The sequence below is a fragment of the Microtus ochrogaster genome, chromosome 16 (assembly GCF_000317375.1).
Source record: "Microtus ochrogaster isolate Prairie Vole_2 chromosome 16, MicOch1.0, whole genome shotgun sequence".
Classification (NCBI taxonomy): Eukaryota; Metazoa; Chordata; class Mammalia; order Rodentia; family Cricetidae; genus Microtus; species Microtus ochrogaster.
This window is the reverse complement of record NC_022018.1, coordinates 21158548-21170402: the sequence shown is the minus strand read 5'-3', so window position 1 is coordinate 21170402 and position 11855 is coordinate 21158548. Positions and strand designations below refer to the sequence as shown.

Genomic DNA, 11855 nt, shown 5'->3' with positions numbered 1-11855 from the left:
AGTGTGTAATATGAAAGTAGAAAGGTGAATATGAGAGGAGGAGAGGTCTTAAAGGAAGATGAAGAGAAGAAAAAGAAGGAACGACCACTGCACTCATGAACTTACAGCAGCTGTGGTTGCCTGCCCAAGACTTGCACAAGATCAAGCCAGTCAACATTCTAGGATGGAGTTCGGAAGCCTAGGATGGAGATGGAAGGGGTTTGTAAGCCTCACCCCTAACTGAGCTATAAACAGTTCACAGTTTGTGAAGAAAGGTGAGTCAGGTTTTTGTAAGGGTGACTCCTGGGAGGTCCACTGTGCCCCATGCCCCTCATCCAGAAGAACATGGACGACACAAACTGAAGTTTTTAAATTTGTATAGATGAAGTTGGGAAGAAATGGGAGTAGATCTCGGTTGGAGTTGTGGAGGATTGGGGATTAATATGATCAAAGTACATTATATGAAATTCTGAAAGAATTAACAAAATATTTATTTAAGTAAAATAAGAAGGAAGGAGAAGGGAAAAATAAAAATAGAGCAATGAAATACATGCACCATGAAAGCAGAAGACGGCATGATTCGGGAGAAGAAAGGAGCCAGCAAGAGTGATGTAGAGAGGCTGGGAAGAAGAGCGAGTAAGAAGAAAGCATAGTGACACATATGTGCACTAAAAATGCCACATGAAGCCTATGACTCAGTATGCAAACTCAAACACGTATAAAGGTTATGTCATCTGTTCAGCAGGAAACTTCTCTGATTGGAAACGTCTCTCTGTTTTACAGCCAGCTAGAGTTCTGTTGGATTCGAACATCATGTCTATTGGGGGGGCGGGGGGACGACGGTGCTCTCATTCTGAAAAGAATTCGTGAAATTTAATTTGTACCAAAAAGATGAGTATGTAGCTTACAGAATTTCTCCCAGTGATATTGCTTTTGTTATGTTTTGTTGCTGGGAAAAAAGACTCTAACCAAAGCAACCAGGGGAGAAAAGGATGTATTTCAACTTGTGCTTCCTGTAACAGTCCATCAGTGAGGAAAGTCAGGGCAAGAACTGAAGGCAGAACTGAAATAGAGACCCTGAAAAACACCACTTACTGGCTTCTTCCTGGCTCACATACAGCTACCTTTCTACCTCTCTCCTTTTTTAAAAAAAACTATTCATTTATTTTATGTGCATGGTGTGAGGGTGTCAGATCCCCTGGAACCTAGGTTACAGAGGGCTGTGAGCTGCCATGTGGGTGCTGAAAATTGACTCTGGGTACTCTAGAAGAACAGTCAGTGTACTGAACTGCTGAACCATCTCTCCAGCCCCAGCTACCTTCCTAATACAGCCCAGGCCCACCTGATCAGGGACTGCACTGCCCATAGCGTGCTGAACCATCCAACTTCAATTAGCGAAAAGAAAATAGTCTACAGGCATGCCTGCATGCCAATTTGATCTTTACTTATAAGTTCGTGTGTTTCTGCACATGTGGTGCATGTGTGCATGCAGAGGTGTATGTGTATGTGAGAATGTATGTGGAAGACAGAGGTCTTTCCAACCAGGCATCATTCCGAGACATCTGCATTTCTTTTTAAGACAGGGTTTCTCACTATCCTAAAGCCTGATTATTACATTAGCTGGCTGGCTGACCAATGAGTCTCAGGAACCTATCTGTCTCTCCCTCCCCATCACCCGGTTTATAAGTGTGCACCACCATGCCTGGCTTTTTTATGTAGGTCCTGGGGAATAAACTCAGCTCCTCATGCTTATGCAACTTTACCAACTAAGGGATCTCCTCAGTTCCTGCTTGAAATTTTTTAATGGAGAGAACATACGGTGTGGTCTCTCCAACCCTGAGAGTTAATTCTCAAAATTCATGACTAAACAGGCATTCTAATTTATATGTTTGGTTCTTAAAAAATTGCATCAAGATTGTAAGACTGTGTTTTAGAGAAAGATGATGAAGGAAGAAGATAGCGGTCTCAAAGACAGCAAAGCCAAGGTCTATACCCTGAAAAAATGGTGCCTGCCTGAGTCTGCATCTTTACCCAGGCCACTGAGGTAGCAGGGATGGCTTGCGGCTGTGCTGCATCTGACTGCAAAACCAGCTTGATCCAAAATGCAACTGTCCTTCTAAGGTGTTTCCCTTCATTTTCACATAATAGATGTTTTTAGTTATAATACACCCAAGCATGATTTCCCTAGCCACAATTATTCTCTCTTCCTATGTCAGACTGGTTACCCCACATGGAGCAAGAATGAGATAAAAATATTGCAAAAACAAACAAACCAAACCAAAAGCTTTCCCCAGCTGGAAAGTACTCTAAAGCCTTTAGTCCACATGGATCCTTCATCTTTCTTTCTTCTTTTTTACTTTTTTTTGTTAAGAATTTTTTAATATAATCTTTAATCATTTTACATAGCTATTACATATTTAAATACCCATTCCCACTCCCTCCCCTCCTCCTGCCTCACCCTTCCCCCTAACTCCCATCAACTCCTCAGAGAGTAAAGCTTCCAAGTCTGACACTTCACTTTGAGGCCAGACTAAGGCCCTCCCCTGGTGTGGGGTGGAAATTCCCAGCCTATAGAAGAGGAAAGAAGGCAGAGTCAATGAAAACTCATGCAGCCCTACTGGAGACAGACGCAGAATGAAACTTTACCCAGTAACCCACAGCCATCTGGTGATGCAAAGATTAATGGAGATGGGTTAGTTTAGAACGAGTTAAAAATATGCTTAAGCTATTGGCCAAACAGTATTACAAATAATAAAGTTTCTGTATTATTATATTGAGTCAGGGTGGTCGGGAAACTAACAAGCGGCCTCCACCAACACTCCCACCTATATCTAGGCTGAGCAAGGTATCCCTCCAAAGAGAATGTGCTCCTAGACACCAGTTCAAGCACTAGGAATAAATCTTGGTTCCACTGCCAGTGGCCCCACATACTATCCAAGTCTCACTCACAACTGTCCCCCACATTCAGTGGGCCTAGTTTGGTCCTATGCAGGTTCCCCCACTATCAGTCCAGAGTCAGTGAGCTCTCACTAGTTCAGGTCAGCTGTTTCTGTGGGTAACACCATCATGGTATTGACCTCTTTGCTCACATTCTTGCTCCTCCCTCTCTTGGGCTGGTCTCTGGTAGCTCGGCCCAGTGCTTCACTGTAGATCTCTGTATCTGCTTCCATCAGTTGCTGGTTGAAGGTTCTATGATGACAATTAAGGTAGTTATCAATCTGATTACAGGCGAAGGCCAGTTTAGGTATCCTTTCTACTGTTGCTTATGGTCTTAGCTGGGGTCATCCTTGTGGGTTCCCGGGAATTTCCCCAGTGCCATGTTTCTCATTAGCCCTTTAATGGCTCCCTCAATCAAGATATCTCTTTCCTTTCTCTCCCTCACAGTCCTTACCCCTTCTTAAGCATCCTGTTCCCTTAGGTTCTCCTCCTCCCTCCCCTTACCTCTCCCTCTCCTTCCACTCTCCCTCAATTTTCTCAGGAGATCTTGTCTGTTTCCCTTTCCCAGAGCGATCCATGCATGTCTCTCTTAGGGTTCTCTTTGTTACCTAGCTTCTCTGGGATTGTGGAGTATAGGCTGGTATCCTTTGCTTTATGTCTAATATCCACTTATGAGTGAGTACATGCCATGTTTGTCTATCTGTGTCTGGGATGGTTTTTACTAGTTCCATCCATCTGCATATAAATTTCAAGATGCCATTGTTTTTTACCGCTGAGTAGTAAGTACTCCATTGTATAAATGTACCACATTTTCTTTATCCATTCTTTGGTTGAGGGGCATCTAGGTTATTTCCAGGGTCTGACTATTATGAATAACGCTGCTATGAAGACAGTTGAGCAAATGTCCTTGTGGCATGAGTGTGCATCCTTTAGGTACATGCCCAAGAGTGGTATTGCTGGGTCTTGAGGTAGATTGATTTCCAGTTTTCTGAGAAACCGCCACACTGATTTCCAAAGTGGCTGGACGAGTTTGCACTCCCACCAGCAACGGAGAAGTGCTCCTCTCCAGCATAAGCTCTCATTAGTGTGTTGCTTTGCTTACTCTGAGTTTCTACCTATAGTACCAAGCTACAGCAGAATGAAGCGGCTCCAGCCACCTAAGAAGGGTACGGTATACAATGGAAGCCCTTCTCTCAATCGTCTACCAACTGTCCCCGGTTTCCCAAGGCCTGTCTTTTCAGGGAGCCCCCTCCTGAGCTTGTAAGACATCTACAGCTTAAGCTTTCTCTCACTCTGCTGATATTGCCTGCCTCTATGTCTGTCTCTCCCCATAGAATGCAAACGACTTACGGGTCCATCCATTCACACACAGCTCCCAGGCCAGCGCTGTCTTCACACAGAGGAATACTGCAGTAACTTCCAGCTAAAGCAATAAACAGAAGCCTTTCTGTACTCTATGATCTGCATGGTTCTACCGGTTATGAGATCCTTCTCCTAGAAGTCAGACCACTACCAAGGGAAAAATGGCAATTCATAGGTACCCAAAACTGTAAGACACATTCCAATTCTAAGCTTTTTACCTTGATTTAAAGCATGAAACAGGAAAGGACACACGCACACAAACACACATACACACACACACACACACACACACACACACACAAATGCTGAAATCAAGTATGTGGCTGCATGCCTTTAACTCCAGCACTGGAGGGGCAGAGACAGGTAGATGTCTATGAGTTCAGAGTCATTCTGGTCTACATTTCGAGTTCTGGGACAGTCAGAGCTAAATAGTAAGACTCTATCAAAAATAAAAGTAAGAAAGAAGGAAAAAAGTTGAAGATAGCTTTTTAAATTAAAAAACCTAGATTTTTGTCGGTTTGTGCATGCAATGCAGGGGACAAACTCAGGTTGTCAGCCCTGTGCAACAAGTGCCTTTACTGCTCAGCTGCCTCTCTGGCCCGACATCACTTTTTCAGGATAGATACATATGCCTTTCTTTACCCCAAAGAAAACCCTTTCATTTCTTCTTAGTTTGTTATTTCATTACTCCCAAATTTTCCTCTTAGAATAGATGCTACTTCGGATTTAAATGACCCTCTTTTGCCTCCAATCACAAAATGGCTGAGGGCAATGTCCTTATTTGATATTGTTATAGTCTAAGGCTACCAAAGCAACTTCCATGAAGAGGATCAGTTCACCTGAAGGGGAAATACATCTGCCACCAGGCAAGATTGTAATAAAGCTAGCCCATTCATCATCCACCTAGGGGAATCGAGTCACTGAAGACTCTTCAGATAACAACAAAGAAGCCTCTGGCACTTTTAATCAGAATTTCCCCATAGCCACCAGCAAAGCTTTGTCACTGACAGAAATGAAAAATACCCCTTTCCATAGTGTTACATACCTGCGACCATGGCAGAAAATGCTATGCAAATTAATTTTTAAATTTAATAATTATAATCATACACATGCATGCATTTATAGATATTACAGTGCTAGGGATTGAACCCAAGGCCATAGCCCAGCTGATAGATGTTTATATACTGTATGTTTCCATAAATATACACCATATGCATGTAGGTGGACTTTAAATTTAATTGAAAAGGAAGTGGGCTTATATGGGACTGTTTGGTTCTAGGTCCTCAAGCACTGTGTAATTAGTTATAGAGGCACATGCTATTTCAAAGGGAGGACTTCGGAGTCAGAGAGAACTAGACTCTAATCCTGAGCCTGCCACTTCCTCCTTCTGTGGCCTTGGGCAAATGCCAATGTCTTCCTCTGAAAACTGAGCCAGATGAGACTGTAACACCTCACTAGGGTTAGTTGAGAGCCTCCATGTAATGTGCAGAAAAGAAAGGCAGGCAGGCTGCAGGTGCTCTGTATCAGCGAGCTCTCGAATTCGGAACTACAATAGATACCTGTCCTTGGCAGCTGTTTTTTATTTGTTTGTTTGTTTTTACCCCTTTGAGGGCCCGCCACCCAGCTCCCAAATAAATGCACGGAGACTTAGTCTTACTTATACATGTCCAGCCTTAGCTTGGCTTGTTCCTAGCCAGCTTTTCTACCTTAAATTAACCCATTGCTCCTCTTCTACATGTGGGCTTGTTACCTTTCTTTACTCTATCTGCCTTTCTTCCCTTCTTACTCTGTGGCTGGTTGTATGACTGGGTGGCTGGCCCCTGGTGTCCTCCTCTCTTTCCCCTTTGCTCGCTCTTAACTCTCCTCCTTTTCTCCTATTTATTCTCTTGACCTGCCAGCCCCACTTATCATCTCTCTCCTGCCTAGCTATTGGCCATTCAGCACTTTATTAGACCAATCAGATGTTTTAGACAAAGTAACACAGCTTCATGGAGTTAAACAAATGCAACATAAAAGAATGCAACACATCTGCACCATTAAACAAATGTTGCACAGCATAACTGTAAATGTAACACATCTTTAACTAATATTCCACCACAGATGCCCAATCACCTTGCCCATGGAATGCCCTCTAATCACATGCTCTGGCCCTCAATTTTATGGCGTTTTCCTTCTACCACTTTTCTGTCTCACAGCTGATGAAACCCCGTACATGACTTAGCTCTTCACAAGATTCCCAGAGCTCCCACTGCCACTTACTTCTCTCACCCTAGCATCCCAGGTACCCCGCTTTGGGCCTCGTGTACCTTTCCAGGCATTTCTACAACGTGCAGCCTCAGTTTTGGTCACTCTGATAGGCCTACTCTCAGCTGCATTCAATTCCTATAAATAAGTAGTCTTGCTCACCTGACTCCTTTATCACAACGTCCTTCCCTTATTGTGCCTTTGAAAATTCTAAGGCTCATGCAGGCAACGTGGTTCAGTGAGTAAAGACACTTGACATCAAGCCTGATGACCTGAGTTTGATCTCTGGGACCCAAGTGAAGAAGTAGAGAACTGACTCCCACTGTGCTCCATTGCCTCTTGTGAAATGCGGGTCAGCCCCCTGGGTCACAGAAACCAATCAGGTCAACCCTTTGTCTTTGCCACTAACTCAGCAACAGAGGGTGGATGGGATGCTGGGTCGCTGCACCCCCTTCCCAAACAGAATGTACGCTTCTAGCTCGGCCAGGCAGTGCTGTATTCATCCCTTGAACAGGTAGCTAATGTGAACTTGGCCCTGATGTGTACCCAGATCCACTACAGATATCTCAATCTATACATGGGTATGCACAGAAAGCTAAACAAGTATGTTGATTTTTTTTAGGGGGTTGACTTAGCGATGTTAACAAAAAGAAAATCAGTGCTGTTAGACAGGGTTTGGTGAAACCTTTTGCCCAATTTCAGAACAGAAAAATCCAAACAATGAAGTTCAAGTTAATCATCTGTTTGTTCCCTAGCAGTTCTGGAGATGGAGCTCATGGCCTGGAGCACATTAAGCGAGGCTCTACTACCAATCCACACCCTCAGATCTCCGTTCACTACCTTAATACAAAACTACAGACAGTGGTCCTAACCTGTGGGATAGCGACCCCTTTGCGGAGTCCACTGACCATTTCACAGAGGTCACCTAAGACCACCAGAAAACAGATATTTACATTCACAATTCATAACAGTAGCAAAATTAGATTTATGAAGGGGCAATAAAAATAATTTTGTGGTTGGGGTCACCAAAACATGAAGAACTGGATTAAAGGGTCTCAGCGTTAGCAAGGTTGAGAAACACTGCTATAGACTGTCAATTAGAACCATATTTTATGTTTTAACTTTATCTTTGCTGTTAGACAAGTTACAGTTTATTTCTAAAAAGATTCTAGACGAAGTCAGAAAATCAGACCAAAAAAAAAAAAACTATTATTTGTTAAACTGGCTGAGAAAAAAAAAAAACAGTTTTAAATCAGAACATCTCAAAACTTTTGCAGCTCTTAAAAGCCTGGTCCTAAATTAATAGGGCAAGAGATTAATAGGGCAACAACAACAATATACTTAAATAACATCTTTGGGAATATACCCGTTAGTAAACTCTTTCTCAATCACCCCTCTTAACTGGGATTGCCAAGAAATGTGATATCATGTCCACAACCAAATCAGAACATGCAAAAATCGAAATTCAAGGACGACAAAAAAAGGAAAGACAGCGACTCAAGACTGGGCCTTAGGGAGTAGTGTGGCCAGAACCCAAAGCCCTTTCCGCTTCCTGTTCTTAAATCTTCAAAGTTACAGACGCATCCATTTATGATTTTTTTTCGTTGTTTTGTTTTTATTTTTGAGACAGAATTTCTCTGTGTAGCCTTGGCTGTCCTGGAACTCACTCTGTAGACCAGCTGGCCTCAAATTCACAGAGATCTCCCTGTCTCAGCCTCCTGAGTACTAGGATTAAAGGTGTGTGCCACTACTACGTGGCAATTTATGAATATCATTTTCATCACTTCCTGTCTGCTGTGTACACAGGGCTGCTTACATTTCCAACTTTCCCCATCATTCCCAATTTTCTATACACAATACATTCGAAGCACTAAAGACAATTTCTGAAATCCCAGAGTTGTACTGTGGGTTTTAATACCTATAAAGTTATAGATCAGCCGGGCGGTGGTGGCGCACGCCTTTAATCCCAGCACTCGGGAGGCAGAGGCAGGTGGATCTCTGTGAGTTCGAGACCAGCCTAGTCTACAAGAGCTAGATCCAGGACAGGCTCCAAAAAAACCACAGAGAAACCCTGTCTCAAAAAACCAAAAAAAAAAATAAAGTTATAGATCAGTTTTTTGTTTATTTGGTTTGATTTGATTTGGTTTTTGCTTTCCGAAGACAGGGTTTTTCTGTATGTAGTCCTGGCTGTCTTGGAACTCACTCTGTAGACCAGGCGGGTCTCAAATAGACAGAGATCTGCCTGCCTCTGCTTCCCTAGTGCTGATACTAAAGGCGTACACCACCACTGCCCAGCATAAGTCAGTTTTTTAAAAAGCATATGTATGTGTGTGTTACATGTGTGTGGATATATATATGCATACATCATATACCCTCTGGAGACACTGTTTGTTCTGAGACCACTTCATTAAAGTTGAGTTCGCCACTGCCACAGATTCTGAACTCGTTATCATTCTTAGGGAAGACTTAATCCTAAGTCTTCAGAAAACAGGCTGAGAATTTAAAAGCCTTTCCACATACTTCCTCTCATGAGTGAGAATTCCCTGTGTCTTACTCAGTAATGAATTTAAACAAGGATGTTTGCCAGAGAGTTCCCAAAATGACAGAATGCTCCCCACACCTCCCCATCTGTAACAGCACTGGGAAAACTCACTCACCTTCGGCGTGTCAATAATTGATGGTCTAGGGATGGATGTCTGGAAAGTAACTGCCTCGCGGTCTGGTTCATCACTTAGGCACCGGGGCACATTCTCAAGGGTCTCTGCGGGCTGGACAACGTTGTGTTTGCTGTTGTTGCCATTGGCACCACCATTTTGCTCTGAGTGCATATCAGAATCTCGCCTTTTCTCCGAAGCTCTTTCTTCTTCTACCTTGGGGTGACTTGGATGCCTGCCTGCTTTGGCCATGGGCTGGACATTGATGGTGGAGTGAGTATCAGCTGAGCTGGACTGATCAAAGGCAGCATTCTCCCTGGTGTTACCAAAACAAGCCAGCAGAGCCGAGCATGGAAAGAAGTGCATCCTTCCAGATGAGAACGTCAGGCTTTTGGTGAGCCTCGCTTTCCACACCGACATGACCTGTAGCGATACATGGCAGAGTTCAAAGGAGAAAAGGAAGTCTTCTTCCGGGTTGTCTTCGAGTCACCATTTCCGTGCCTGAAGAGGAGATGGCCTGCCCATCCTCACCAAGACGGTCTCCCAATCTATCCCTGCAAGGAAGCATTCATCCTGGGGGGTTTCACGCTCTTCCTTCCTTTCCTGCTGTCAGTAGCTAAAGAAGCCTCTGTGAGGCAGGCAGTTGGCTCGGGTTACAGTCCCCGGCAGGGCAGACGCTCCAGGGTAAGGTAGTGCCAAGGCAATAGACAGCTGCTTCGGGTTACCTTGGAGGCATAAAGATAATGTAGCCTGTTAGCATCCACCATAACAGTGTCAGCCGTGTATCAATAACATCACAACAGCCGCAAAACCTTCTACAGTTTCTGCCTTCAAATATTTATTCACCCAAACAAAACAGAAACCACCCAGTTATCTATGGCAAATGAAGACCCCCGTGAGAGGCCACAACCCTGGCACCTGCTTCATTATTAAAATAGAAAGTGCATTGGATCGTACATCCAGAGAGATCTATGTTTGTCCCTAATGTCATGAAGACTTTTCTGGATCTTTCCTGAATCTTCCCCTGATAACAGCGTCCTGGCTTCAGAGTTCATGCTAGATCTGGTAACTATAAGTGCCCATGAATCTGTTTTCTGAGCATCTGGTTCCTGGTTATTTTTTAAACAATATAAAAAAAGACTAGGCAAAGAATTAGAATTATGTAGTATGGCACACTTCTGAAGGCACTGTGCATGTTTTGAGTGCCGGTCAATTGGGTATATGTGTTACCTGATTTAAAAATTAAATAAATTCAATTCATGTAGACCCTTCCACTTTCCAAATCATTAAATGTTAGTGGAACTGAGTTTGGTGGCACATACCTCTAACCCCAGCAGACAAAGGTGGGAGGATCACCCCAAGTTCAAGGTACCAGACTTCCCAGGGTCAAAAGGTCATTCTCCTTTTAAAATAGAAGTACATAGTCTAACCCTTCCTCCCAGGAGGGAGCAGGAAGTTCATGCTCTCAGCAGGCCCCCTCATTTCTGGGGGCATGGAAACAGTTTCATCTCTTACCCATCTGTCTGTTACAGTAGGTTTAGGCACGATCATTACATACTTTCTTCAATAGTCCTTACAGGTAAGGGTGGCTATGATGCTTAACAAGGCTTTTTGGGTGCTTGGAAAGAGAAGGAAGAAATGAGAGGCAGTTCTTCAATGTAGCTTTATTCATCTGCTCATTCACGTACAAGCAGAAACATTGTCTAAAATAGCAGATTCAGGGCTAACAATGCTATTTTCTCTCTTTCATTCTGGGAAGGGGTCTTTCAGGTATGCCAGTCTGACATCAAACTCCTGATCGTCCTGCTGCCACCTCCAGAATGCTGAGTGTCCGATCAGGAGCGTATTCAAATAAACCAGCATCCCAGTTCTTGGCACATGCAACATATGAACATTTTACTAGGGTAGCTCCCGGGTCTGAACGAGAACAGATAACAGACATTGAGGAATCTCAGCAAATTAGTTCATTTAATCCTTACAACCCTAGCAGAAAGATGATATTATTCTCATCTTACCCATTAGCAAAACAAGACATAGAAATTTAAGTAACTTGCCCAAGGCCACCAAACTGATAAGGAAGAAAGGCAAATTATTAGTCCAGGGAGCCTATGGCCAGAGTTCACACTCCTAACCAGTGTGCAATGCTACCTACACAAACACAAACACACACACACACACACACACACACACACACACACACGTCAAAGGGGCACTTTCGGATGCTCTTCGACCTACCTCTAAGACTTTATTTCACAGATACCTGTGTGCAAAGGGAAGCGCTGCTAACAGTTTAAAAATCATAGAATCCATTAACCAGCAGAAGACAAGTTAATACATAAGAAGACATCCGTACAAATAAATATCACACAGTCACCAAAAAGAAGGCTGGAGAAATTTCAAGTATAATGTAGTGCACTAATTGTGTATACACAGACTCTGCAAGAAATCAGTACAACAACGGTAATGGAATTCTCTCACAGGCTTCAACATGCAACACTAAAAAGCATGAGAAGATGATCATTAATACCAGAAACTCAACACTTCCCACAAAACAAAACCATACATAATATTATTAATGAATGAAAAAGAAGCCTTTCAGGACCCTTTGGGAGCTCTTGTACCTAAGTAACAGAACTTAGGAGCAGGGCTAAGAAAAGACTTACTGAAGTTCTGGTATGA

At 43.3% G+C, this 11855-nt stretch overlaps 1 protein-coding gene across 1 annotated transcript in view; it reads right to left on the bottom strand.

Annotated features, from left to right (window-relative positions):
* Fam107b (family with sequence similarity 107 member B) overlaps positions 1-9596 on the bottom strand; it is a 212677-nt gene extending 203081 nt beyond the window's left edge. The window contains exon 1 of the mRNA XM_013349057.1: positions 9180-9596. Within this exon, the coding sequence (XP_013204511.1) occupies positions 9180-9596 (417 nt within the window). The remainder of the gene's footprint in view (positions 1-9179) is intronic.
* Positions 9597-11855: the final 2259 nt, after the last annotated feature.